The sequence below is a fragment of the Rhopilema esculentum genome, chromosome 19 (genome assembly GCF_057945365.1).
Source record: "Rhopilema esculentum isolate cy_ngs chromosome 19, ASM5794536v1, whole genome shotgun sequence".
NCBI lineage: Eukaryota > Metazoa > Cnidaria > Scyphozoa > Rhizostomeae > Rhizostomatidae > Rhopilema > Rhopilema esculentum.
In genome coordinates this window covers 4,304,517-4,332,370 of record NC_142833.1, presented here as the reverse complement: position 1 = coordinate 4,332,370, position 27,854 = coordinate 4,304,517, and the positions used below count along the sequence as shown (strand labels likewise).

General features: G+C 36.0%; 3 protein-coding genes and 1 long non-coding RNA gene across 6 annotated transcripts in view; 3 read left to right on the top strand and 1 right to left on the bottom strand.

Annotated features, from left to right (window-relative positions):
* Positions 1–27,854, bottom strand: part of LOC135688581 (uncharacterized) — an 81,664-nt gene that overhangs the window by 46,494 nt on the left and 7,316 nt on the right. For 2 of the 3 annotated variants that reach the window (XR_016144938.1, XR_016144939.1), the window contains exon 3: positions 14,967–15,012. This is a non-coding gene — a long non-coding RNA (uncharacterized LOC135688581). Of the gene's footprint in view, positions 1–13,032; positions 13,165–14,966; positions 15,013–27,854 lie in introns of those variants that run through there. The other variant, XR_016144940.1, reaches the window with a different exon arrangement.
* LOC135688570 (neurexin-4) lies at positions 649–3,817 on the top strand. Its single transcript, XM_089114112.1, has 2 exons — positions 649–2,024; positions 2,917–3,817. Exons 1-2 carry the CDS (start codon positions 1,874–1,876, stop codon positions 3,117–3,119), a joined length of 354 nt encoding a protein of 117 aa, XP_088970238.1. The 5' UTR covers positions 649–1,873; the 3' UTR covers positions 3,120–3,817.
* On the top strand, positions 4,819–14,277 carry LOC135688305 (contactin-associated protein 1-like). Its single transcript, XM_065205095.2, has 4 exons — positions 4,819–5,650; positions 10,355–10,550; positions 11,247–11,443; positions 12,948–14,277. Exons 1-4 carry the CDS (start codon positions 5,437–5,439, stop codon positions 13,145–13,147), a joined length of 807 nt encoding a protein of 268 aa, XP_065061167.2. The 5' UTR covers positions 4,819–5,436; the 3' UTR covers positions 13,148–14,277.
* On the top strand, positions 16,670–27,298 carry LOC135688571 (neurexin-4). Its single transcript, XM_065205483.2, has 4 exons — positions 16,670–17,011; positions 20,152–20,347; positions 20,772–20,971; positions 22,180–27,298. The coding sequence occupies exons 2-4, from the start codon at positions 20,274–20,276 to the stop codon at positions 22,386–22,388; spliced, it is 483 nt and encodes a 160-aa protein (XP_065061555.2). The 5' UTR covers positions 16,670–17,011; positions 20,152–20,273; the 3' UTR covers positions 22,389–27,298.

Genomic DNA, 27,854 nt, shown 5'->3' with positions numbered 1-27,854 from the left:
CTACTTTTTCTAGTTGACTAAGATCTTCAGATTCAAAATATATGTTAGTATCATCAGCAAAAAGATAAAAAGATAAGAAGTTTTTTGCATGATTTTGGAAGATCATTTATGTAAATGAGAAAAAGAAGAAGTGGGCCAAGGACAAAGCCTTGTGGAACACCGCAGGTTACTTCAAGGTGACTCGAAATGTTGCCATTTACAGATACACACTTGGTTCTGTTACTTAGATAGGAGCTGAACCATGTTAAAACTGTGCCTCTTATACCATAATCCTTAAGTTTTTTAGGAAGAGTTTGGTAATTGACAGTATCGAAAGCTTTTTGAAGGCCAATAAGTATTCCACAGCCAAAATGCTTGTTGTCCAGACTGTTTTTGATGGATTCTGTCAGACTGACCAATTCATGATTTATTGAGTGAGAAGCACGAAAACCAAACTGGAGATTTCATTTAATATGATTAATTCTTATTTAGGATTAAGCCCAATATCGCTTCGCTTCGCTATTTCGCTCTCAGTGTGTACGCAGCCTAAGTTGTCTTTCGAGCGAAAGAGAAAATATCATCTTTCCTTGAAAAGTCTCAACTATTTTTGTCTGGGATTATAGGTATCAAAAGACAGAATATTCTCAAAATGAAATCATAATGAATAATTAATAAACATAAGTTGCAAAAAAAAAGATGATGGTCAAGATTTAGCTAGGTTATATTTCTCTGGAATGAATAGCACGTGAGTACCAAATGTATTGCCCAATAAATTCCATAGCTGCAATCTTGATCATCATAAGACAGTTATTTTAGGTATCAACAACAGAAAAAAGTGACGTTGAAAGAAGAAAACTTAAATGAAAGATTTCTACATCGAGCGAGCTCGCTATGCTTCAGGTTTCCAATACAGCAAGAGCAGCAGACGGCAGTATCTATTCTAGAAGATTTTTTAAACTTTGAAAGCTGCTGCAATACTTTTAAGGTATACTGTAAGACAATGACAGATATTATATCGGCCTCAGACATCTGTCAATCAACAATCGACCAATCAGTGAGAGTGATATCACGCACACGCTTTTTGATTGGCTTATATTGATTGACAGGTGGCTTAAGCCATTGCAGTGTCTGTCGATCGCCTAACAAGATCATTGAGGCACGATTAGCCATAAATATAAGAACAGCGAATGGTCAATCTCAGATGACAAATAGTCAGAAAAACAATGCGTTTTTGAAAGCTTTCTCTCTTTTCAACAAAGCAGGGCAGATTTGATCATGTAATCAACCGTGCTACCAAAAGTGACACGCAAAACTGTTATTTGATGCTCTTAGAAACAGTGCTTAAGTATGTAGACTTAGAAATTAATCACTGTAGAATAAGACCAACATCAAGAACGCCTTAGCTTCGAATTTTCCAAAAAATTAGAACATGGAGCCTCGGGACAAATACATAGCCAGCGAACGATGCAAGTTTTTGCTGATGAGTCAATGTACTTTAAGTTAGACTCATAAAATAAGAAGTCAAAGATAGAATTACATTAAGAAAGAGAAGAAAGGAAGAAAAAAATTCGTTCCTTATTTGTTCATATTTCAGAAGTTGTTTAATAGATTTAGCTGCGTTTCCCAATTTAGGGCTCTTTCAAGGTGTTCTTTCAGAGAAAGTCGTAATCACCTAGACACTGTACTTCAATTAAACCATGCTGCCATTCATCATTGCAACTACTTCTGTGGGCCTTAAATGTTCTGCGGCTTATCTTAAAAAGTCTAGTCAGCTTAACCGAGACATTTTTTCACAATATTGCCTATATTCACAATTTCTACAATGCTGTAATCATCAGAGTTACGAAATTTAATTTACAGCCGTGTGTTGAAGTACAAAAACAAGCTTGAGGACATGATAGCGTTTGTTAATTCATCAATCGCTTGCAAACAGTTCACAAGATTTGACTGCATTCACATGTTGTTGGAGGATTCTTACACTTTTCTATCAGATAGAAATGGAAAAGAGATGCTGTACATAGGCGGTGGACCCCCAGCAGGAACGGGTAAGCATAGTCTTATTTTCATCATCTTATTTCGAAACAGAAACAAGCACTGGTTTAAGTTTAAAATCGAGAAAAAATTCCCATTTCAAATGCAGGGATTGGAATAATGACAAAAGGGCGAGAGCTTTTATTATTCTCATAGCTTCACGTAAAGATCCCAATCAATATAACAATGCATATAACAAGATCTAAGAAGCAGAGCAAATTTTTTGCGACCACGCCCTTTAGATTAGCCCAAAAAAGTTCAGAAAATTTTTTGCAGTCATTTTCTTGCAAAAGTTTAAAGCATACTTTTGAAGCATACTTTTGTAATTTCTGATCTTAATATTGTATTAAGATCTTAATATTGTAATATAATATTAACATTCAATTCTTAATATTGAATTCATTACTTTTTGAGGCTATCAATAACTCCTGGCTGAGGATCAATTCACATTCCCCTCCCCACTCTTCCTGTGATAGAACAATTTGAATAACATCAGCAGTTTCACACAAGAAACTCTGTCTTTCAAGATTTAACTTTTCATTATCTATCAAGTTGCCACATTAGACTTCTACACCTGGCAACTGTCCCTACAATCTTGATTAACAAGCTCTTATATCTGTTTGGCAGTACACTGAGCATGCATGGGTACTAATAACCCTTTACACGCAATAAGCAATTAAATTCTACTTCATTCTCGTGCAAAAATATAATAACATTTTGTGATAACTGCCATGAAGATATGTCTTTTGTGACAGGGTATCTTTCATGCAAATGATATTCAAATAAAATTTTATTGAAATATTGAAATATACCCAAATTTTGCGAAAAATCCAGCCTCGTGATTTTTTCAAGTAAAGGAACATTCATATGCTCATTCATATGATGAAATATTTGATTTTCTCATAGGCTGCAGCTGTGGAATAACAAATACATGTGCATCAAGTACCGAGGAATGTAACTGTGATAAAAATGATCTAACATGGCGCTATGATGAAGGTTACGTCACGGAAAAGGAGAGGCTTCCGCTTACCAAGGTGAGCATGGGAGATACTGGCTTAAACTTTGAGAAAGGAGCTCATACGATTGGAAAACTAATCTGTGAAGAGTAGCTGTAATAAACTGAGTGGCACGGCAGTTGACTACAGTTGCATTAATCAAATTTCACGTGCATTCAAGTTTGATAAGCAAAATTAAATGAATTCTTATTTAATGAATCTTTTCAGACAATACAGAAATAAATGAGATACTTCAGGTCTGATTTTATGTATTATGTATTTATGTAACAAACCTGAGTATTATTTAGTAATATTTATTTTTGTGTATTTCTTGTAGCTGTGTTTTTAATTTTGTTTTGTTACGTGTTATTTATGTTTATGACTGCGGAGTTATTATGGTAACTTACATTCCGTCGTGTTGTCCTTGTATTGTATTCATATAGATTCTACTTAGTATAATGAGTAGCTTGTAACTGTAAAAATTTATATTTAATATGAAAATAATTCACTGCACAGGTTTGACAAGCGAGTTATTGTTCTGCAACTGTACTGTTGTTTTCGCCTTATTCTGTGCAATACTTTTGCCCAATTAGTGAATTTGCTGGAGTAAATTTCAACTCTGCCTTAGAAGGGTGCTTCTGCTGACACCAGATTTTTTACGGGCCATTTTGCAGCTAATGCATTATACATTTAACTGACTTGGCACATTCAGAGGCGTTCTATGGTAGTATTTGAGATTTATGATCAAAATTTCATAGATTTCAAAAATTTGTATTCTATTTTTTCAAAATTTAAATTCTTTTCGATCATCTCATATACTTCGTGAGTGTTTTATCGTCAATTGTCAGATAGCATTCAGAAGTATACTTTTAAAAAGCATACAATTAACATCTAACCGAAAAAATTGTCCTACTCAAGGGCGTAGACAAGGGGGATATAATTGTAGGAAAAATGATGACGTAGAAATAGAGAAGGCAAAAAAGTATTTTAACATTCCCATATTGATTGTAAAACCATATTCTGGTGAAAATGTGAGGATAGCTCAGTAGGTAGAATCGCTCACTACAGATCCAACGATCTGTGATTCAAGCCCTTGACATGCCGAAACTTTCATTCAGAGTGAAGAGTCGTTAACTCTCTGTGATTCAAGGCGTAGGACGAAATCACAAGGTGTGGTCACATCGAGAGAAAGGACCAGGACACTGCTCCATAAGCAAAAGCTTCTCAGTATCCTGAAAATGCTTTCGGGAGCTAGATGGCAATGAATTGTGAAGGCACTGTTTATAGTTCTCTATCAAAAAAGAAAGGCTATTCAGAAGTGTATTTTTCACAGTGTAAACATTTGTGAAGATGTGGGCAACACAAATTTTCTTGTTTTCATGGGACTACTTTGCAACAAAAGGCGCCACCCGCCACAACAGTTTGTAGCAGCATTTATCGCTGCTTAAAACATATCATTTGTAGATAGTTATTTATTTGTTCTCGAGCCAAATGTATAAAGTACTAATTATGGGTAAGGTAAACCCTCTGCTAAGGTCGCTGCTCTTTTTTGTGCATTCTATTGTACAAATTTTTGTGCATTCAATTTTCTTGTACAAACTAGCAAAGACTTATTTTTCTTATCTAGGATTAGAACGATGGGCAAGAATAGATGATACTGCAAAATTCGTGGTACTTAGCCATTGGTTTACCACAAAAATTATCTGTAACATCATATCAGTAAATTCCTACACTTTTCTGGTTCCCCGGACTGAAGAAGAAAGCAACCCTATTTTCAAGACTCTATGTCCCATAACTCCAGCTTTCAGACCACCCTTTCTCAGAGTTTTTTGGACGGAACTCACATAATATACGTTTGACAAACTGACTGAGACTGCCGGGTTCCAGGCAAACTAATGAACAGGAGACTTACAAGAAACGTCACGTTTCAAGAAACATTTACGATACTAGCTTCATGTTTGACAAATGAAGTGCGAAGCGATGAAAAAACACGAGGCTGATAAACTGCAAGAATGTAAAGTAGAGACCTTTACTGTGTCAGTACTGACATTAACGTTACCATTAATATCAAGACAGAATCTTCAGCTCTGTTTTCTTTGAGGCCAAGAAACATCGTTTAAAATGTATCTGGCTTTGCTACCGTCATTTTTCCTTAAACCAAGTGATCATTTTTCCTCAAAACCAAAGACCTTTAACTCTGTGTATGAAAATTGGGGCTAGCTGCCGCTTCCTATGTCTATGCTTGCAATGTTAATAAAAAGTATACTCTAAAGGAAGGCTTGATAAAAAATGTATAGGTCATGAATAATTGATCACTTTTTAACTGTCTCACACTCCGGCGTCTATCAGTACATGCAGAAAGGAATCTTTATAAACAGCATTGCTAACGAGAAAGCTTTTCTTTACATCAACATTGCATAGATTAATAAAAATGAAACAAAGATATTCGCTGTTTGGAACTCTTCTGTTTTCTTTTGTTTATATCTTCGAAAGTTCATTTTTCATTGGTAAAGAAGAAGAGCCAGAAATCAGTGGCGAAGATTTATATCTTGACAAATCGTTTTTCGAGTGTGCAAGGCAGTCAAGCTGCTGGGATGTACCAAAAAAAATAGAAGAAAAGACAACAAACCAAGTATGGAAGAAAGGTGCGTACAAGCTATGAAAAATTACTTCAAAAATAAAGTATTGGGAGATTTTTGTCCTTCCTCAAGCAAATGTAGCCATTTTTTCAAAACCTGACTTGAAACGACAGTTAAAACAAAGTTTTTACACTTAGTAACCTTCTTCACGATTATCTGCCGTACGACCTTCTCTTTGCCCAGACTATCTGTATCAAAACTTGACACAAGAAATCTCTTTTAGATAAAGCAACAATAACAAGTCAGAGTTTATCTTATATTCACACGACCTCCTATTTGTCAAGGCTAATTGTTTCAAGATTTGACACAAGAAATCTCTTTTAGATAAAGCACCGATAACAAGTCAGAATTCATCTTATATTTTAACATACTTGACTATTCATAAATTTTACTAAATGCAAGGATAGCTCAGTGGTTAGGGTCGCTAACTTCAGATCCAAGGGTATTTAGTAAGAGTCCCTGACATGAAAAAACTTTTACTCGGCGTGAGGAGTCTCGCAAGCTATCTGTGATTCAAGGCGAAGGAATCACGAGGGTTGGTCACACCGTGAGAAAGGACCAGGGCCAGGTCTTCTCAGTGTCCTAAAACCTGCTAAGTAACAACACAATGCTTCAAAAGTATATAGCAATTATTCAAAAAGACAAAGATCCTAAAAGTATTGTCCAGCGATTCAGTTATTGCGTATTATCAATAAAGTTGGTTTTTCATTCTTTGAAATTTTTACTTCACTCTTTAAATGTTGCACATAGCACCTTTCCACTGAACTCTCTAGTAACGGATTAATATAATTTCTTCTATTATATTATCTTGCGTTCTTTCATATTATCTTACGATTTCTATAAATCTATAACAGAAAATGCTTATCTTTTCCTTATCTTCCTTATTCATGGATACCTAAATATTGCTATCACAACCACCATGAGACACTGAGGGTGGTGGATTCACTTGAACAGCGCGTCTACTTTTCAATCCAACACCTAAGATTATTGATTTGTTCTTTCGTGCACTGCGATAAAAGGGTGCATCTTTAGTTGTACAATTTCTAATGTCATTTTCCAAATGCATCGTGAATCAAAAATTTTCGCGAATCCACAATAAGATTGAAGACCTTGTAGATGCGCTAGCTCTTGGAAGAGGGGGCACTAAAGCTCTAAAAACACAGGCAGCGCGGAGCAGGGGGGCTGGGAGAGCTTTATCCCCCCCCCCCCCCACTTTTTGCAATAAATGCACAATATTAAGAAGAGAACTATCAGTAAAGCTTCTTTTTTCGGTTTTAGCCCCCCTCCCCCACTTTTTAGACCCCTCACTTTTCTCAACGCTCCACGGTGCCTGAAACATTTTAAAAACTAATCTTTCATGAGATTACAAACACTTTTTTGAATAAACATTTATAACACCTATTCAGGTTAAAACAAATTTTTAATTTGTGGGCAGGAAAATGTTTACGATTTACAATTTATCGTGAAAAAAAGAATCGACAATTTTTTTAAAAAAACACTCGCATCGTTATCTAACTTTTTTAAATTTTAATGAATTCTGCTCAATCCATTACCCAAGAACGGATATCTTTTATCAACTCATTGAATATATTTACTCTCATAACCGATCTAGCCTTCAGTGTTAATCTTTAAAAAATCCATTAACAATATTTTGAATAACGATGAATAATGTATCACCCAATTAGGTAGAATATCAGTTAATTCTTTCTTAAATAACGCAAAATGATACGCAAATATTTAGTCTAGTGAAGCAAAAATGCGAAATAATTATAGGTTGCTCTACAATTAGAACTGTAAAAAAACATTTTTTTATAATCAGACAAAGAAACATTTGCGTTGAAGCGTTCTCTTCACTTTGTGTTTGAGTGAAATAGACGTAAGTATGAAATAGACGAAATTGACAAAGATATTGGGGGTAGCAAAGAGCATAATTGGCAAATATTTAAAGCTTAAATAAATTCAGATGTCCATTATTGATATTTGATGACATTATTGTTTCACCAAAAGAGAGGCAGTGCGAGACTACATAATCCGGAGAGGTGTATGCAAAATGTATGTTGCCGTGCTTTACTAGTTGTACTATTATAATAATAATAATTTTTTAAACCAGTTGTCATTTCATTTTAAAAAACATAACACTTACAAACATCACTATTACAAGGTAGCTTGTATGTGGCACAATTACATTGGAAAAATAACTATTACAAGTGCAAAGAGAAAAAGCGGTTTTTGGTAATGATGGTGACGATGTTGATAATGCTTATGAGGATGACAAAAGTAGCGACAATGTAGCCTGCGTGCAGACTCAAAAATTCAAAAGCGGAGAGAAAGTAGAGTCTGCGCAACAGAGCCGCTTTTCTTGTTCGCTGACATCAATATTTTATTCTAAGCACTAGAACAACAACTCCATTAGCGTGCAATGTTTTCTGTAATTTTTGTTGTTCAAAAGAACAAACAGACCTGTTCGATTATCCTGATACCATTCATTTATACTTCTGCTCGAAGGCGCCACTTTGAAAACTGAAAAAAAACCAATTGAGATTCCCCAAACCAATCAAACTCGGTTCCATGGTTTTGAGGAACCTGTGAACAAGAAAATCGGCTCGGCTTTGCAGACTCTACTTTTTCTCCTATTTTCAATTTTGTCAACAGAGTCTGCACGCAGGCTGGGACAATGTTGATGATGGCAATATTGATAATGATAATAATTATAATAATAATATATTTCGCCAAATCTCCGTTTCGGAACAGTTACTATAGCACAAACAAAGAATTGCAAGGAAAGACGTCATGTGCAGTATAGTACCACAGGCTAATTTTCATAGGCGGCTTAGAAGACCTCCACCGTTTCTCCTACGTTCTGTAAAAGGCATCTAGAAGGGGGTCTAGTGATCGGCAACTAAACTGGTCTCCCTGCTTACATCATGGTGTTTGTGAGAAGGTTGTGTTATGCGACTCAAAGAGCTGCTGTGTGACATCAGGACTAAAGGCAAGACAGATTAAAAGGCGGAGGATCCCTTGACAAGACAATGGCCACGCATGTTTGCAGCAGAGTGCACTCACATCATTTATGAGAAAGAAGCAATCAAATGGTAGGTTGAAAATGGAAAGCACCAGGTTATTCAACAGGATTAGAACAAGAGGTGCTTGTCAGTGGCACCGCAGAAGCATCAGACACCGTGGAAGCATCAGACACTGCGGAGGCATCCGACACCGCGGCTTTAGCCCTCCCAATAATTCCAAAAATTTATTTTAAACCATCTAAAAAATCGCCATATTGCCTCATAGTGCGCATTATTGCCTCTCCAAAGACATTGAATAGCATTGGCGAGAAGATACAACCTTGTCTTACACCCTGTTCAAGTTTGAAACTGTCTATATGTGCTCACTGTCAACCAAAAAAGCACCGTCTACTTTTCCATACAGTTTGTTTATAGAGAACGTGTTGAGATGTGGGTATGCAGAAGAGAATTGAGGTTAAGCTGGACTGAGTGGAAAACAAATGAATGGGTCAGAGAAAAGATTGGGATTAAAAATCTGGATGGTACTGTTAACCAGGTAAAATGGATAAGGGTGGCAAAGTAGATGCATTGGAAACGCAGACTGGAAAGTATAGTTATGGCATCAATAGAGGGTGAAGTAATGAGGAAAAATAAGAGTGGAAGAAGAAGAAAAGCCTGGGTAAACAATGTAAGAGAACGGTGCGGAGGAACGAGAAAATTGTTTTCATTTGAATGGTCTTCGGCCTTAGGTCTTTGGCCTTAGGTCTTTGGCCTTAGGTCTTTGGCCTTAGGTCTTTGGCCTTAGGTCTTTGGCCTAGGGTCTTTGGCCTAAGGTCTTTGGCCTTAGGTCTTTGGCCTTAGGTCTTTGGCCTTAGGTCTTTGGCCTTAGGTCTTTGGCCTTAGGTTATTGGCCTTAGGTCTTTGGCCTTAGGTCTTTGGCCTTAGGTCTTTGGCCTTAGGTCCTTGGCCTTAGGTCTTTGGCCTTAGGTCTTTGGCCTTAGGTCTTTGGCCTTGAATGGTCATTTGAATGGTCATTTGAATGACCATCGGTGCATTGGTTTGAAAGAAGAAGACAAGGTGTCCATTATGATTATAATGTAATCCTATGATTTTGAAACTGCCTTTACGTAATCAAAAGTTAGTCATACGCGTTAGCTATTGGCAAATTTTGTGTTTCTTGATAGTAAAAGGGCGTTTTCTGACAGTAAAAAGGGCGGGGCCTTAGAATGTCTGCTTTGTCCGTGTAATCAAGCAGCTTGAGCTTCCTGAGCAACCGAAATCTAAAATGCTAGAAATTTGTGTAGCGTTTCGTTTTCTCTTCTTCATCTTCTCCCTAATTCTTCTACTTCTGCACACTAACCTCCCCCCTCCCCTCCCCCGAAAACAATGTTGTTTGTTCCGACAAATATCATATGAAGTCACTGGCAAAAACATACCCCCCTCCCCCTCCCCAATCTTCTTCCTTCTTTTTACGTAAACCAACATGGTTACAAGGAGCAATGATGGGTGAATGAAAACCGACGTTATTGTTCAACGACTTTTGGAAGGCATTGTTTATACAAACAACATCGTTTCTTTAAAACAGCAATTTCTGGTAAATTTCTAATAAGATTATTAGCAAAGTTTCAGGAAACCTATGCCTTAAAAATTGCTGGTAAGGCCCATTAGCAACAATGCTAGATACTAATGCGCTTAAACCATTTTTCAGTCGTCTACAGATCATGCAAAGAAGCCTGGAGGCCAGGTAATCTTAAAGAAGAAACATACTTGATACAATTTGAAGGCACTTCTGTTCCAGTCGAAGTGCGATGTGCCCAACAGAATGGAACCATGGTGGTTCTTTTTGACCACGACAGTGAAACACGGATGAACGTGACAGGCTTTGAGCCTCCCGGCGCATACAGGTAAGTAATTTTAACATGAAAGTTTATGATAGACAACAATACGGAATATTATTTAAATGTTCTGTGGTAGTTATAGAATAAAAAGTATCAACGATAACGTTTTGACAAGAAAAATCATACACTAATTATCCGACTATAGGCACCCTATCAGTTACAGACATCTAAAATTTGGTCCCATGCACGTAGACATAAGGTGCCGGAGAGGAGAAACTCTGGTAGATTATGAAAAAACGTTCTTAGAATCATATCAAGTGATAAAATCGTTTTGAACATTTGAAATTCGGTTTGTTAATACGTTCGATAGAGATCTTAAGTGATGAAGTCACAAGGGTATATTTTCGAATTTTTTTATTTGAATCCCATCACCCCTAAATGTGCAATCCGAAACACACTGTGACGTCGCATTTACTTAATTGTGTTACCCAATGGAAAATTCCCAATTCTAAATTAAGGTCGAAATGCAAGCAATTCTAGTCTTAAAAACTATACAAAATATTCGAAAATATAAAAAATTCACGATAAGATGGTGAAATTCTAGTAGAATATCTTATAAAAGGGGACTTTGAGTTTTGAATAGAGAGGCCCCCACCGGGAATTCAAGCTTTGAATAGAGAGGCCTCTACATTTGTAGATTATTTTGTGTAAGATAAGTGAAAAATATTCTTTCTCATTGATTCGATATCTGTCCTTTTATAGGCACATAATAACTTACAAAAATCCACTCCGTGACGTAATAAGCGTAGTGGATAAATTAGGAGAATGCAGACAGTGGACCAGGGTCGACTGCTCCGGGATGATACTGATTTCAAATACTGGTCAACACTTTGGCTACATTGTTGACAGAAAAGGAGATCAAATGAAATACTTTGGAGGCGGAAACAGCACTGGTACAGGTATAAAACATAACTGAATAATTGTGTTGTTAAAATCAAATACATCTTCATTTTATCTTTCGTTAAGCCTCATGACGATGTGCGCTGAAGGAAGCTTATATATAGTCTTTGTTGGGAAAACGAGCGAGCGAAAATCTTCCAATGAGTGCGGAGGCAACACTCCGTCCTGGAGTCAGAGAGCATGTCCAATAATAACTTCGTTCCATGCGCATACCCTTTACGGACGGAGAGTTGCCTCCCTCATAAAAAACTTTTTCCTTTCTCGTCGCCCCAACAACACAATTAGTTTATTCATATGTTTACTCAGCGATGCAATAGCTAATTATTGGAGTGTTTTAGTTGGTCAGTAGTAACTGTACTGCATAGGTTTCAAATTGCCTTTGATTCAATCAAACACGCAATGAAGCCAATCAGTAAATTGAAGCTTGAGAATTTTAGCTTGAGCCTCCAGACTCTAGACAGTGGCAAGTAAGAAGGTAAATGCAAAAAATAAAAGAAAGTATATTGAATAAAACTGAAAGAAGAAGAAAACGGATAGTTTGATCAAGAAGAGACATCTTGGTAGGAACTAAGGATATGCGAAAATAGAAAGTACACTTAAAAAACACGTAGATATACATTATTCTATAATGTTTCTCTGTTGGCATTCATTTTTGCATGTATCTCTTGCAAAACTATGACGAGATCAGATTAGGTAACTCTATTCATCTTTCGGGTTTTAAAATTTAGTTTATCGAAAACCAAATCCCAGCTCGAAAAAATGGTTAGAGAGTATCTTTTACAGCAGAATATGAGTACTTGGAGCAAGTATCACTAACTGTCCTTTGAGTTTTAATTTCTCAAAATACACCGATCGAATACAATCTATCATATACTCTCCTCAAATTCTAGAATATATAGGGTATGCAGGGACGGATTTGGCAGGTGGTGTAGGGGGAACGAAACCCCGCAAAATTTTTGTGTTCTTCGGTAAATTTTGCTTCTATTCGATAGAAAGCATTTTTTGGTGGTCAGTAGGAACGAAATAATGCAATAATTTACTTTATTTATCTTCTTGTCTTTTTCACCTTGAATTAAAAGGTAAATTTTTTAAGCGGAAGTTTCCAAAACTTTTCAGTCACCTGAAGGGTGTGGCACACAAATCCAATCACTCTAACAACCCCCGCCCCCACCATCCTTGCCGCTTAAATCCGCCCCTGTGTGTACGATAGCGATTGGTTAAAAGGTTCGGGCAATATACAGTACTTTAAGACAAGCAATAAAAAATATATTTTGTGTTTATTTTATGTTTGTTTATTTATTAAATCTTCTTTTGAATATTTTGATTTACGTATATGTCTAGTGCTAGTGGGTAGTCGTGATATATTGCTCCTCCTGGCCGTCCTTGAAATGTAATATAGTAGTTTTCGTTCGGTATAGTTTTAGGAAATTTGTTCATATATTTTATATCGAATAAAAAAAATTCACACATCAACACAAATATGCTCAAATTATCACCAAATAGGATGTCAGTGTGGGATGACCAAAAGTTGCGTCAAGGCACACCTTCCTTGCAACTGCGATGCTAATCAGATGAAGTGGCAATTCGATGAGGGTTACGTAACAGAGCAGAACAGATTGCCAATCACAGAGATACGCCTTGGGGACACGGGCAATAATGAATATGGCAGCCACATAATTGGAGCACTTGAGTGTTTTGAGTAGACGAACATCTGTAACGACTGTAAAAATACTGTAAAACATTCTAGCTTATTCTTTCATATCATTCTAGTATATTCGTAGTATTAGTTCAATTCTATTTTTCGCAAAATAATTATTTCCGCTTTCTAGAACCTTCTGGAATTATACTTTTCTAGAAACTTTTGGAACATTACAATAAACATATAAAATAGCATGGCTGTATTAGGTTAGTAAGATATTATATTATTACCTCAGTAAGATATTATTAGGTTAGTAAGATATTATATTATTAACGCAGTATTATATTATTACTGCGTTAATAAAACTGCGTTTGTCTGTGAATACCTTCAGCATATTGGGCACCAGTAGATGGATTTTGTTACTATAACGACTCTACTTCTTTTAGACTTATAATCAAAATTTGAAATAATCAAAACTAATAAAATCGTCTAAAGATAGAAAAAAACATTTAAAACGATTGCAGAAAAAAGACTGTAAGTAATATTTTGAAATGTAGTTTAGGCTAATCGAAAGGGCATGGTCGCAAAAAATTTCTGCTCACTTCCCTCACAGCGGGCCTCGCCCTTTAGTTTTGACCCAGGACTTCGTAAACCCTCTCGGCTGTCGTGTGTATATACGAAAGAATACATTGATTCTGATGCCATGTAAACATAAGTGCCATTTTTTCGATTGGTTTTTAGCAACTTCCAAATTTTTTTGCACATTATAGCGAATGCCTCATTGATTCGTGCAACTTTCCGTATACAAAAAGGGATTTTATCTGTCTGTTAATCTATGAAACCTTAAGTTGTACATATTTTGTGTAAAAACTCTAAAAACGTTGCTTAAATCGAATTAATACGCTGATTTTTTCAACCGCTTAATGGAACTTTCGACCGACTGAAAAAACCAATCATGACCTCTGGTATATTTTGAATATTTTTGCTCTGATATCCATTTTTCGAGGCGAATATCAGCTATATAATTTATTTACTTTTTGTGTCGTTTGTTCTCAGCGCGTTTCAGTGTCTCTTATTTTCAACATTTTCGACTTTTCGTCGCAAGTATTCTACTGTGACATACTCCATGAGCCTCTGTTTCGGTACAGCCTCACTTTAAGGGCCTTATAAACCACCACCCCCACCCCTCAACCACCCTTCCCCCACCCTCTGGTAATCCGTCAATCAATTTGCTACGCTGACATTTCATATTTTACATACAATGCCTGCCAAAAGTCTTGGAACACTGACATCAATTTCCAAGGTCAAAACCAATCATCCCCCTCTCCCCCACGGAACAATGTTGGTTTACTATCAAACGGATTAGGATTTTAGGAAGCACTTTCTTTTGCGCTTCTTTTATGATATTTCTCTAAATCATCAACATTGTTTGAGGGGGAAGGGGGCGGAAGTAGCAAATTTTTTTCATGAAAGGAATGAAAGATATCAAATGCAGCGTAAATTGGTGGGTGTTCCAAGTACTTTTGGCAGGCATTGTATATGTTGTATGCTGTTAGGGACTTCGAGCTCATACCCTTGCATTTATGAACCATGCAGCAATCTGAAAACCACTGACACAACCCCCTGCCATTGGGTTTACAAGTCCACTTTTGTATAGATAGAACGTCATTCCCAGAAAAGTTAGTTATTTGTACAATAATTCTATATTACCAAGGCGAAATATCAATTGGCAAGACACGCGTGAAAATTTGAAGATGCACGCCAAGCAAAATTATACCGGAGGTTGACGTTACTTAGCAAGAATGATTTTGCACGTGCCAATGAGACAGAACAAGAAAAAGTCAGAAATAATCATAGAATTCAAACATAGTTTTTAAACTTACGTTCTTGATATTGCTTTTCGATGCCACTTTCTACGCTTCCTGCATCCTGTTGACAGAAGCCAAAATTTTAGAGTAATGCAATATCTTGAATCTTATATATTAAGACTTCTTTTTCTCCAGTTTTTGGAGAGAAGAGGAGAATAAATATTTATAGAAAAAACTTGAGCCAATTCCTGATGTTTTACTACCTTTAAACAAGGAGGATTTCAATTTTGTAAAAACGACAACCATTACAGATTGCAAATGCCTTTATTGCGTCATCAAGCATGAGAAGGTTAGATCCATTTCCTCCTTATATCGCAGAGATACCCGATAAAACGAATTCTCATTAAAACTACACTACCATGGAAAAGGAAGCACATGCTACACATTCGATGCCATCTCGACATATATTTGCATGTAATAATTTCGTATTTTTCACCTTATTTCGTTCACATCAGTATCATCGTTATCAGCTTAAATATACTGAAAATATAAATTTCAAAGAATATCTATTGTTCGACTAAATTTGAAATTTGATTAGGATCATAAATATCTATGCAGACGCAGATTTCTTCCAATAAGTTGCCAGTTGTCAGATTGACAGTTTAAAAGCAAATAGCAAGGCGAGTCACAAAAACTTTTTCAAAAAACTTTCGCAAATTACGAGATAGGCGAGAAGATTATTCATGATTGAAAATTCATTCAAAACTCGACAACAGCAATAAGCAATTAAAAGGTCCTTTCAACAAATGAAGGAAGTCTTGATCTGTCCAAGATTTACTTGGTCGAAAAAAAATTTTAGAGCGCCAAGCTTATTCTCATTTGTATCAGCCTTAATGCTATAAACTTCTCTACGTTTGAGATAAAATTAATTTTCTAGCTCGTGAAAGAAGTTACAATACAAGTTCTAGGGCTAAAATTGCTCCATAGACATCAGCAAATCGGTCGTGAGGCAGCATTCAAACAAGGGAATAGAAATGCTGTGAAACCACACACCTTACCTTAGATTTCTAAACCAAAATCTCTAAGACGACAAAATGCTCCACAGCATTGCGCATACTCTTGTAGGAAGGGTACAAGTAAAACGTAAAGAAGTGTCAGACCCAGACTCTTTGGAGATAGTAGATAACAGTACCCCCGGTTTCCTTATGACGTAGCCTGATTAGGTTTTGTTAGAGATAGAAGCAAAATTAATGTTTACGCTTATAATCAAAATTTGCTTTCTGTTAACAAGACTAGTCTGTTTTGTTTCGAGGTATTACAAAGGTGCCCAGTTTATTTTAGAAGCACGAAGGGACCATAACGAAAAACAACATATATCAACTAAGGGCGAATCGACCGTCAAAAATGATCGTAAAAATAACTCTTAAAACGACTAAATTTCATTGTCCCAAAACTTATCTATCCCCTCTCTGTATTTGCCGGCCCACACACCTCTGTTAATCCGACTGTTGTTTTAGAGGTTATAAAAGTTTATAGGCTATAGCAGTTTTAAAGGCTAAAACAAAGCATTATTAGCTTTTCGCTTTCCCAATTACAAATAAATCAATACAACAATTTCCAGCAATATGCTTTCTTTGGATCATGCATGCAAGAAAATTACAATAACAGCCCTGCAAAAATTAAGAGTCTTTGAGAACTTGGGGTTTGGTTAAAGGCACCTTGAAAGAAACCTAGCAATCTTGATAAAAAATGCAAAGGTCGTAAATAATTGATCACGTTTCTATCAGAAGCCTTTCACTGCTCTGTCAATATTGCTACTGTGACATTCATCACTTTATGTATAGCTCGCGAGGTTTTCGCTAGAGAAGCACTCCTGACTACATCATCAAAATATAGCTAAATATAAATGGAGCGAAGATACTTGTTGTTTGGAACTCTTCTGTTTTCCTTTGTTTATATCTTCGAAAGTTCATTTTTCATTGGTAAAGAAGAAGAGCCAGGAATCAGTGGCGAAGATTTATATCTTGACAAATCGTTTTTCGAGTGTGCAAAGCAAGCAAGCTGCAAGAATGTACCAAGAAAAGCAAAAGATGGGACAACCAACGAATTGTGGGACAAAGGTAAGAGCAGCCTTAATGAAATGAATTAAAAAATCTGGCAAAAGTCATTCACTGAAAACTAACATTGAAAACATGATAACAAAATTACCCCTTGGAGTCAACTTAATCTGCATTTTTAGGTTTTATAAGTGTAGGGTTGACTGCATTGGTTACAATTGGGCAGTTTTTTGAACAATTTCTTTGATGTTTGATAGGTTACTATGACAAATTAGTTGAATGACAATGAGAAACATATTGTAAACTTTGTAGTCAGATCTATATGAGAATATCAATAGAAACACCTTCTTAATCTGATCTGCTCAATACCAGATCTTGAATTCATTATCAAAGGTATTGGACTACTACCCTGGTGCTCGTATTTACACAGAAATATCCCTACCACAGTCTGCGTCAACTATTTTTCTGATCTCCACCGCGAAACTCTCCTGCAAATATACGTTTGCGAAAGTGCGAAATTCGTCAAGTGTCATATGTTTCAAGGGCAGGCTTGTAAACTGCAATTCTATTCCAGAGACACAGTTATATATACGAAGTTCCGAAATATCAGGCCCTTTAATCCTGCAATTCTATTGACAAGTTAACATAATTTTTATCATAATGTACAGATTGTCATGTTTTGTCGTCAATCCGCTTGCTACAACAAGGTCACAATATTTACTGAACTCTTCCAGGTATATTCTGCCCTGAATACATAATTTTCACGGCTAGTGAGAACAGAGAGTGCTTCCTTGGACAAAAACAAAACTGTAGCAGGCACATAACGCATTTCTATTCAAACATCAAAGATTTTAAACAATTTGACAATTTGGTCGTGAGGAAAGCTGCCAATATTTAGGAATCCACAATCAAGGAATGAATATCCATATTATCAACAGATAAAAAATTATATAAGCAAACTCATTTTACTTTAAAACTTAAGAAAGTCGTGTCCTGAAATCATTTGAACATCAATAAACAATGAATTTGTCAGTTTTTTAGAATATCGGTATTTTGCGGTAATTAATATTGCTTTTTCTCGTTAATATTTAATATAATGAACAAAGACAAGTAAAACTAATTTCACGACGTTTGAAGCTTGCTAGCAGCTGACAATGATTGTACTTGCTTTACGTTTTACTTCCAAATTGTGCTCTTGCATTTCATACAATTATACAAGAGACAATTTAGTATAGGGGATCCATTACTCAAGACTATTAACCAACCCTTCTGCTATTAAGACGCCATTGTTATTTACTGTACAAGTATTCAGAGGGAGGGGGTTTGAACTTCATAATATTTGCAGTTATTCGTTAAGGTGTAAGACCTATATCACGTACAGGAAACAACAATTAAAATAAGAACCTTAATTATGCGAAAAATATACTTGACTTACTGAATACGTGAATACCAGTGGATACGACATTCAAGGAAAACTGTTTGATAATTAAGATCCTTTATCCACTTTATTACACTTCCTCACATCAAAATGTAGATAATATACGCAGTTGGATCGGCTTACTAACTAGCAGCTAACGACAATTGCTTTGTTGATGCTGGATTTATAAGATTAAGCTTGATTAAATGAAATTTAATCACGTTTAATATGTGACAGGGTACGCCTTTAAGGTGCCCCTTGGGCTTTTGTTTTTGGGCACAGATTGCACAATTGTGGAGTTTGTGTTTATTGTAGCAGTGCTCGAGTAAGCTTTACATTGTGTTTTTTATACGGCTAAAGCAACCAGCGTGCAAGTGTGCATTGGCTTTGGGTATATAAACTTTGTCTTAGCACAGTTTCATTCTCACACGTTGCACGACAACTTGAAGTTGGACTTTGGAGAGGAAAGGTTTTCCTTTGCGACCCTGCCCACCCAACCCTTGTCTAGAAATTTTCAGGGGTTTTTATTTACATGCATGTTGACTTTCTACTTATTTTCGTGCATTAGTTAATGGCCGTATGGCTTGCGACTTTTTGCATGAACAAGGTGCTGCTAGTCGGCGGAAGAAAGCCATTGTTCTTCTTCTTAACCCCCTCAAAAACGGTTGGGGTTTTATTTATGGCCGTCTTTGCGATTGGCGCACCGACAGCCCAAAACTAAATGGTTAAAATGATGAGAGAACACCACCTTCAGTCTTATGATCGACAATGGTAAAACATTCTGAGGAAAATCCTACCCTTATTTGCTAATGGTTTTTGTTAAGTAACCTGGAACAAATATTAATAATGGTTAAAAGTCATTGCAAGGCTTTTATGTATAGACTCTATTTAAAAAAACAATCTATTTAAGAACAAGCTGAGGCTGTGCTACTCTAAAATGCAATTTTGAACAACTTTTAACAACGTTTGAACAACGAAAAAATTAAGAACAGTCAGCCTGAGCTTAAACTTACTGGTTCTTATAAAAATGTAGGTTATTTGTATAGTTCTTCAAAGTTTGGTACGATACATTGATATTTCTCTTACTTTCCTCGTACCTTGTAGATCAACATCGCTCGGCATACTTATTTGGAATTTCAGGTTCTTGTTTGATTGTTTTCGATAGAAAATGGCAAACATGGCAACTATAAAAAATTCTATGGATGAATTAATTTCTTCATGGGGATGAGATAACTGTATTTCTTGGATGAATTTCACAAATAGTTTTAAAATTTGCAAAATTGCCGCATATTTTTTCGAAAGACTGATAAATCTTAGTAAAGAGACATCTATAATGATTGGTACTATAATGAAATTTAATTTAGATCCGAAGGGCCTGCTGGATTTGACCACTTGTCGTTAGAACGCAGTCCTTCTTTTTATCCTAATATGGACAGAATGGTACCACAATCTGGACAGTAGAAGCACAACCCAGTGCTAGTTTAGATACCAAGATGAATGGGCTGGAATCATCACTTTGGCTGTAGATGCTCTATCAAGACGTATTTATATTTAATAATGGGGTTTTCTAGATTATTTTGAGTTACGTTACATTAATTCAACCAAGCAACTTGAGCTTACTTGTTCTTTTGCAAATGAAAAGTCGGATCACTAAAACAAGCAACTACGAGCTATATACAACCAGCATTGCTTCATCGAAACAGTGAATCCTTGGAATCGATTGATACCTGGTTAGGCTCTAGCAACAATCTTGCTGAAAAACTTATGCGCTTAAATCATTTTTCAGTTGTCTACAGATCATGCAAAGAAGCCTGGAAGCCAGGTAATCTTAAAGAAGAAACATACTTGATACAATTTAAAGGCACTTCTGCTCCAGTCGAAGTGAGATGTGCCCAATAGAATGGAACCATGGTGGTTCTTTTTGACCACGACAGTGAAACACGGATGAACGTGACAGGCTATGAGTCTCCTGGCGCATACAAGTAAGTAATTTAATGAAAGTTTATGACAATTAGAGACAAAAGATTCTTGTAAATTGCAGTTTCCGCAAAATGTGCATACTTAACGCCTTGATCTAAACTCGCTACCCATAGAAAAGGGAAAAGGATATCTATACCCATTGCTTGAGAATATACAAACTCGAACCAATTTTGAAAAACTAAACCAATGGATGCAATAAATTTTGATAAAAACGACTTCTTTACCGATCTGTAATATAATACTCGATCCAACGTTTATACTCTGAGAAATGTCGGACGAATAGTGCTTTCGTACGATGAGTTTCCTATCTTAGCTAAGTGTTATTTCAGCTCTTGGGTCACCATTGTTTACAAACCTAATAAGTTTGACAAAATGACTGAAAGACGGTTTTAATTTTTAATTTAGAACCTGTTTGCTTGCTTATAGGCACAAAATAACCTATAGAGTTTCACTGGAGGAAATCATCCATATGATGGACACGGGCAACCTGTCAAGTTGTAAACAGTTTACAAGAATTGATTGCTATGGAATGATCTTGAATAAGAAAGATATCAGTTTTGGTTATATTGTGGATAGAAATGGAGAAAACATGCGATATTTAGGAGGAGCCGACAGTGCTGGGAAAGGTATTTAAGCGTTGTGAATACTCACTTTGGGTGTTTACTAAAAGCAAATCTACAAATGTAAATATCTTTGATAATTAGCATTTGTGCAAAGGCAAAAGACCTGTAGCTTTTCTGCAAGAGCAAAGCAAAATTGAGATGCTGCAAAGAGATTATGCCTACAAAATAATTTTTAAGAGCTATCAAACCTTAACGTGAGTGACAAAATATTGAAGAATTTTCCCTTCTCAGTCGAAACGTGCGGAATAAGGCCTAAAGACTAAAACTAAGTCATTAAAAAACGAGTATTTCAAAAACATTTCAAACGGCTGCCAGCCTCTTTTGTTGGGGAAGAATTCAATACATTAGCTGATTAAAAGTGTTGCATCAACCACCACAAAATGGTAACCTGTTGCTAAAATTTTTTTGCTAGCCAAATTCATCTAGCTACAACAAGTTATATACAGGATTTTAGAAGACTATTAAGGTAGAAAATTTTGGATAACCTAACAAGATACAGTAAAAATTTGGCTTACACAGGAGGCTGAGAATTCGATCACCATAATGTTTCATATGCGCTCATTATTACACATTCATCGAACCGGAGCAATAACGTTTGTTCAACAAGAGAAGAATTGTCAGAGAGACGAACGTTAGAGCAAAGGCTCGTAGATGAAATCTCTCTCTCATAGTGCTCCACAGCATTTAACGAAAACAATTTTACATCATAATTGCATCATATAAAACAGAGCTTCATTTCTCATTTTTCTCGAGACAGCCTTTTTATTTTCACCTTTTGATTTGGGCTTGCTTTTTCTAGTAAGGCGACGAATGAAAATTCCTAGTAAGGCGATGTGAAAATAACGCCATCGATTTCGACGCGCATGTGCATATGATACAAAATTCTGAAAGCAAACGGAATCATTGAACAAATGCTGGAACGTCTCCCTAACAAATAAATGAATATCATAAAATTTATAAATATATAAAAACATTTGCTAATGTGAGGGTAAAAACAAACCAGGAATCTTCGCAACATCCTATTACTTTTGACATTGTTTGTAGTTGTGTTTATAAAACGCAGTTAGGGTTCATATGAGATTGCATTTACATAAGGAAGCCTAGCAAAATAGAGATTCTTGGACAACACTGGAAATAAAACACATTTTTGGATTTAAAAGCTTGATAGTAGATGACTTTGAATTGACACTGTCTATATTTTAACTAAACAGGATGTAATTGTGGAGTGACCAAAACCTGTTTCAACGATGATGATTTGTGCTACTGTGATGCCAATCAACAAAAGTGGGTATTTGACGAAGGCTATGTGACAGAGAAAAGCAAGCTACCAATAACAGAAGTACACCTTGGAGATACAGGTGGCCCAAATGATGAAGAATATGGTAGCCACACCATTGGACCACTCGAATGTGTTGAGTAGAGAAGTATCCGCAACATGTAAGAAAGTAAATACGTAGACCACTCCGCTTAATGTCATTTAGCTTATAGCCATTTCGCTTGAAGTTACAATACAGTTCACGTCACTTAAATTCAGGCCCAGATAAGTACGACAGTCCAATGATTCCGTTTACAGTAAAACACAGGTTACAGTCGAAACTTTTCAAAGGATGCAGTAAACACCTGCAAATCAGAACCTACAATTTTGCAAGCCAGTCTGACTAGGTTCTCATCTATTGGATATTTAATATAAATAAGGCTGTTAAGTTTCTAAAAAGGTTTTTGCTAAAGTTTCTTACGAAAAGGGTGCAGTTTCCATCAAGAAACGTCACATTCTGCATATTAAATAAACACCCGCATCGAACAACCTAAAATGTTTCAAGTTAACCAGACTAGGTTCTCATCTATTAGGTATTTAATAAGAAATAAGGTCGTTAAGGTTCTTAAATTGGTTCTTATTTAATTAAGAGTTGTTATTTAATTTCGTTTCTGAAATTCAAGTGGATTGTATATTTATTAGTGGATATTGGACAAGCTACAGTATCAGCTGAGGGTTCAATGACAATGAGAAAGCAAATAGAGCTAGATAGGTTCTTATAAAATGGGGGTCTTATTTCATAATTTCAGCCTGCAGGTTCTTAATCCACTATGTTTTTATACTTGGGCGTTTATTGTATGTTTAATATTATGCGAGATGAGGGTTATCTTGAATTCGGAAAATGATACAACTCCATTAAGCAATTGGTTCGCAGAAAAGAGCATGAATAATAGGTGCAAATTTTCAACATGAGTTAGTTTTATGTAGTTTAAAAAAGGAAGGTTTTGGGTCTTATAATCAAAAAGAACTAAGATTTTGAACAGAGTTGATGAGACTGCAAGCAAAAAGCTACCTGCTCTTGCAAGAGCTACAGAGGTGGATCCAGAGTGAGTTCCTTGGTGCACAAAACTCAGTCAGTTTTCCAACATACAGCTAAAAATAGTGTTGCCTGAAACAAGTAATATTTAAATTAAAAAATTGAAACCTAAAAATTCTATCTTTTATCACAGTCTCTTCAAAATCTTAAAATTTCCAGTTTCTTCTCTGTCGTGATTTAGAAACGAATTTTCAGACGCTGTGGAGGACAACAGCAGTCAATTCTAGAACTCGGAAATAAACGTTTTGTGCCTCGGAAGTGAATGAATTGAAACAATAAACTTTTTGTTTGGATCACGGATGGAACTCAGTCAAAACAGCATCTGGAACTCGGAAATGATACCATATTTGTAAGAGAGCTGTACAATGGCCCGTAGTTGATTGGCTATCTATTGTTTCTGTTCTATTGTGTAATTGCAAAACATGAATTCGAAATGGCGACTGCAGATGTCTTTTACTCACGACCATCACAGCATTCTAGCAGATTATTAAGCGTTTCAGATAAAACCAGAAGATACCGTTAATTTTCCAGGAGTGTTAACTACCTTTGCTTTAAATTGCAGTCTTTGGCACCGGCACGGAAACCTATGCTCAAACCTAATCTTCGCACAGAACTAAAATTGATTGCAATCATTAGTTGTCCAAAGTACATTTCCAAAAAAAGTTTAGCTTACCTTTAAGTTGAGCATTATTAAGATTGACTGCAAAGTTTCCCAATCTGCAAGTTCTGCAAGATTTTCTAAAAACCTTGTACAGAATATATTTTGCTTTGAAAATGACTTTGAAAAAAGAAAATATTTTAAACATACTAGAAGCTTTTTTGTCTGAAACTCCTCAGAGTATTAAACGTCTTGTAACTTTGAGAAGCTTGTAATTTTTTCAAGCAAGTGCACAGTACATGAATTAATTCGATTTCTGTTGAGGGGGAAGTAGGGATTTTCACTAGCTAACTAGCAGACTATTTGCCAATTGACTGATGACTAATAATTTTATGAAACCAGTGACTTTTGACTATCCATATTAGTTTTTTGACTTATGGCTAATCTTATCGCTAATGCAAATTAATCCTAGTGCCTGATATCCAATAACTGAGGGCTTGCACTTTGAAAAAAAGTTAGCTGAGCACTGGACTTGCTTCAAGTCTCTCTTTATCCATTAAAGAAAGGGAATGGGAAAATATGGGAGGGATGTTTTTCAGATTACTAAATGGATAGAGAGAGACCTGTAGCAAGTCCAGCTGAGCACTACCCTGTGCTCTTTCTAATCAGAATGGTTGTAACTAGATAAAATTATCGATTTGTTGTCTATTGGGTATGGGAACGTTCACATACTATGTAATCAAAGATGGGGAGGGGGGATTTACACAATCGTTATGGCTATTACGGTTAATATGGCTATTTGTTAAAGTTTGTTAAAATAGTTGTTTAGGTAGAAGGGGTTTTTTGCAAGTATTGCCGATTTTTGATTCCATAATATGTGCATATTCCTTGTGTTGTCTCTCATGAATAATAGCCCTTTTTTCTTTGGGCCATCAACTATCTCTTGATAGTGAAAACTGCCCTAAGAATGATAGAGGACAAAACTTCCTGTCCGTGGCAAGCTATTATGTTTTGCAATTCAACTAACAACTCATAGGCATCCTGCTTTTTGTACGTTAAAACCAGGAGTTTTACACCAAAAGAAATTATCACTAACTGAAGTAGAAACTATTGACCACTTTTTAAAAAAATTTATACAGAATTTGTTGAGGATTGATGCCCTAATGTAAAAATCTTCTAGGAAACTTGATGGAAAGTTCAACCGGCTGTTTTGAAAAAAAAACTGGTTTCAAATTTACAACTAGCTATTAAAGTTTTCCAATCTTTATTCAAAGTTTTGTCCCGAAAAAGGAACTGTGCCTTTTCTTAAGAACTTCTTTATCCTTTTACTATTCTACGCACAGTTTCTCATAGAGAGGGAGCCTATCAATCTGCAAAATCATCAATTTGCACAAAAAGAATGGCAGCAAGATCTCTTAAAATCCATTTGTCCAAGATATGTTATCTAAAACTGTAGACAAGTTTACAGTTTTAAGCACATGTTTAATACCTGATCATAATTCTGCACGCTGATGAACTGGGATCATGTCTTTTGTAAATGATTTGTAACTCATGTAGGGTGGAGGCAGGAGCAACATAGTCATTAGGCTAGCAGGTGCTGAGGCACCCCTTTACATTTCTCAATGATAGTATGCTGCAAAGCTTTCAAAAAATTTTATGTTACCGTTTGATGAGAACGAAGTCATATATTTTGTCAACTATTCTAAAGATTTCGAGATCGAGTTTAATCAAAAATAATCTCGTAGGCCAGAGAAGCTGCTTTCTTTATAAAATCTTGGAAGGGAGTGTCTCGCTAACTGAAAAACGGGCTTTGGGTTTTAGTCCAACTTTCAAAATCTATCATTTGATATCATCATTTGATACATGATATCAAAATTAAGGACAATACATCATTTGATACCTACAAATTTTACAAGCCGCGTAGAAAGTCTTCTTCATGTCAATGCGATTGTGGATAGAAAAACTTTGATTTTCAACATGGGACATGTTCCAACATTCTAAATAGGGTGTTTTCAAAAAAATTTCCGGGGGCAAGCCCCTGAGCCCCCGTTTCATTTCCCTCCTAGTTCTCTCATTCTGTTGTGCATTGCAAAGGGTTTTAAAGATGAATTATGTCAATGTTTGCAACAAACTGATTCTCAGTTAAGACAAAATTTTTCCGGGTACGTTTTACAAGCTCCAAAAATAAACAACTTCAACACCTATTGGCGCCCTTTTGCTTGCTTTTCCCGGTGGATCAAAGGTTAGCCAGTCCGCCACTACGGAACATCATATTTTGATGAATAGGCTGGTGTCTACGGAGGCAAAACAACAAATTGCGAGCAAAACAGAAGGGAAAAACTTTGCTGTGGAATCCAAAACAAACAAAGGGTATTGAGAAAAGGAGGGGGTTGAAAATTTTTCACAGAGGCACTGTTTTTTATGTCGGAAAGAAATTTAGAATCTAGATTTAGTGAGTAGATAGTACCTACCCCCCCCCCCCTCCCCCCTCAATGGTACCAAAATGCATAAATATGAATAATAATGTTGTCTTATACACAATGATCAATGCATTATCTGAAAGTCCCTAGCCTGGGCCTGGAACTCAGTCAGGTTTTTTACTGGATCCGCCCCTGAGCTCTGATCGCGAATATTCATCATTGCAGCCACCTTCGGATGAAACATTTGTTTGTCCCCGAATTCACTCTTTTGTTTAGCGCTGCATTAGTTTATCTCTTTACGTTATGCCCCTCCATAGTCTCTGTTACTTAGAAATTTCAATATATTTCCCGTGTAAACTCATTCTTTGTAAAAAAACTGAGGATAGTTCAGAGCCATTCCAAATTAAACCTTTCCAGACTTAAAACACAGCTTAAATATTTTTTATTCAAGTGCGATGCAATGGGGAGTAAAAGACAATTATAGCCTGAAGTGTATGGTTGAGCCTTCAAAAATACATTACATCCTATTGCAAAAACCTATGAAGTCATTGCTTAAGAGCAATTAGCAACTACTTCCTGCCTTTATTTGTATTGTATTGCCAATAGTATTGTCTTCTTTTCTAGATTAGCAATAATGTATGTATCAGTTTTTTAAAGTTTTTTTTGCTATCAAAAACCAAGTGTGAGGTTTCTATGAATCTATTATTCTCTCTGACAACTGTCAGTTAAAATTTTAAATAATTACCACTTAAAAACATTTCAGCAACAATCTCAGGATGACTTTTCCTACAGGCCAATGTCCTTTAATCAATGCAAGACCTGCAAGTAACATCTATTTTTGTGTATATTTGGCTCACTAGTGCTGCCACCCTAAGCAGGGTTGGGATTATTAAGAAAATTTATCAGGCAATGCAATTTTGTCTGACTAAGCCATCCTCATTGTTAGTGTCAACATTTCTAAAAGCACTTATTTTCATAAATCAATTCAAAAAATATGGTTCAAAATTAAAAGCTAAACATTGTTGGAAATAGAAAACAATTATCAATCTGAACAGCCATTATGTCGTATCAATCAGTTTTGTGACGACGCCCTTCAGATTAGCTTGAAATACATTTCAGAATATTTCTTACAGTCGTTTGCAGTCTTTAAAAACGTTTTAATATTGTCTGAAATATAAATTCTCCCTTTAGGGTACTAATTCTATTGCAGATTTGTACTTTTCTCAGACACCAACTTTGTACTTTTCTGAGCAGCTGCTCCCCTTGCCTCCCCCGTACGCTACTGATAAGAAGATAAATACTGATATTAAGGAGATAAATAAAGTAAAATCTTGGTGTTAATTTGTTACTGCTGACTACCAAAAAGTGGTTTTTACCGGAAGGAACCAAATTTACCGAAGGAGACAGAAATAAACACCCCCTACACCCCCGGCTAAGTCCATCCCTGCAGAAGGTACCATTATCTATTATGTAAATATTCCAGACCATTGTTTATTGCTGAGACTAGTGTATCAAGT

Coding starts and splice junctions, on each gene's coding strand:
- LOC135688305 (XM_065205095.2), top strand. CDS start 5,437: ATGAAACAAAGATATTCGCTGTTTGGAACTCTTCTGTTTTCTTTTGTT. Junction 10,551..11,246: donor GAGCCTCCCGGCGCATACAG/GTAAGTAATTTT, acceptor GTCCTTTTATAG/GCACATAATAACTTACAAAA. Junction 11,444..12,947: donor CGGAAACAGCACTGGTACAG/GTATAAAACATA, acceptor ATCACCAAATAG/GATGTCAGTGTGGGATGACC.
- LOC135688571 (XM_065205483.2), top strand. CDS start 20,274: ATGGTGGTTCTTTTTGACCACGACAGTGAAACACGGATGAACGTGACA. Junction 20,348..20,771: donor GAGTCTCCTGGCGCATACAA/GTAAGTAATTTA, acceptor GCTTGCTTATAG/GCACAAAATAACCTATAGAG. Junction 20,972..22,179: donor AGCCGACAGTGCTGGGAAAG/GTATTTAAGCGT, acceptor TTAACTAAACAG/GATGTAATTGTGGAGTGACC.
- LOC135688570 (XM_089114112.1), top strand. CDS start 1,874: ATGATAGCGTTTGTTAATTCATCAATCGCTTGCAAACAGTTCACAAGA. Junction 2,025..2,916: donor TGGACCCCCAGCAGGAACGG/GTAAGCATAGTC, acceptor ATTTTCTCATAG/GCTGCAGCTGTGGAATAACA.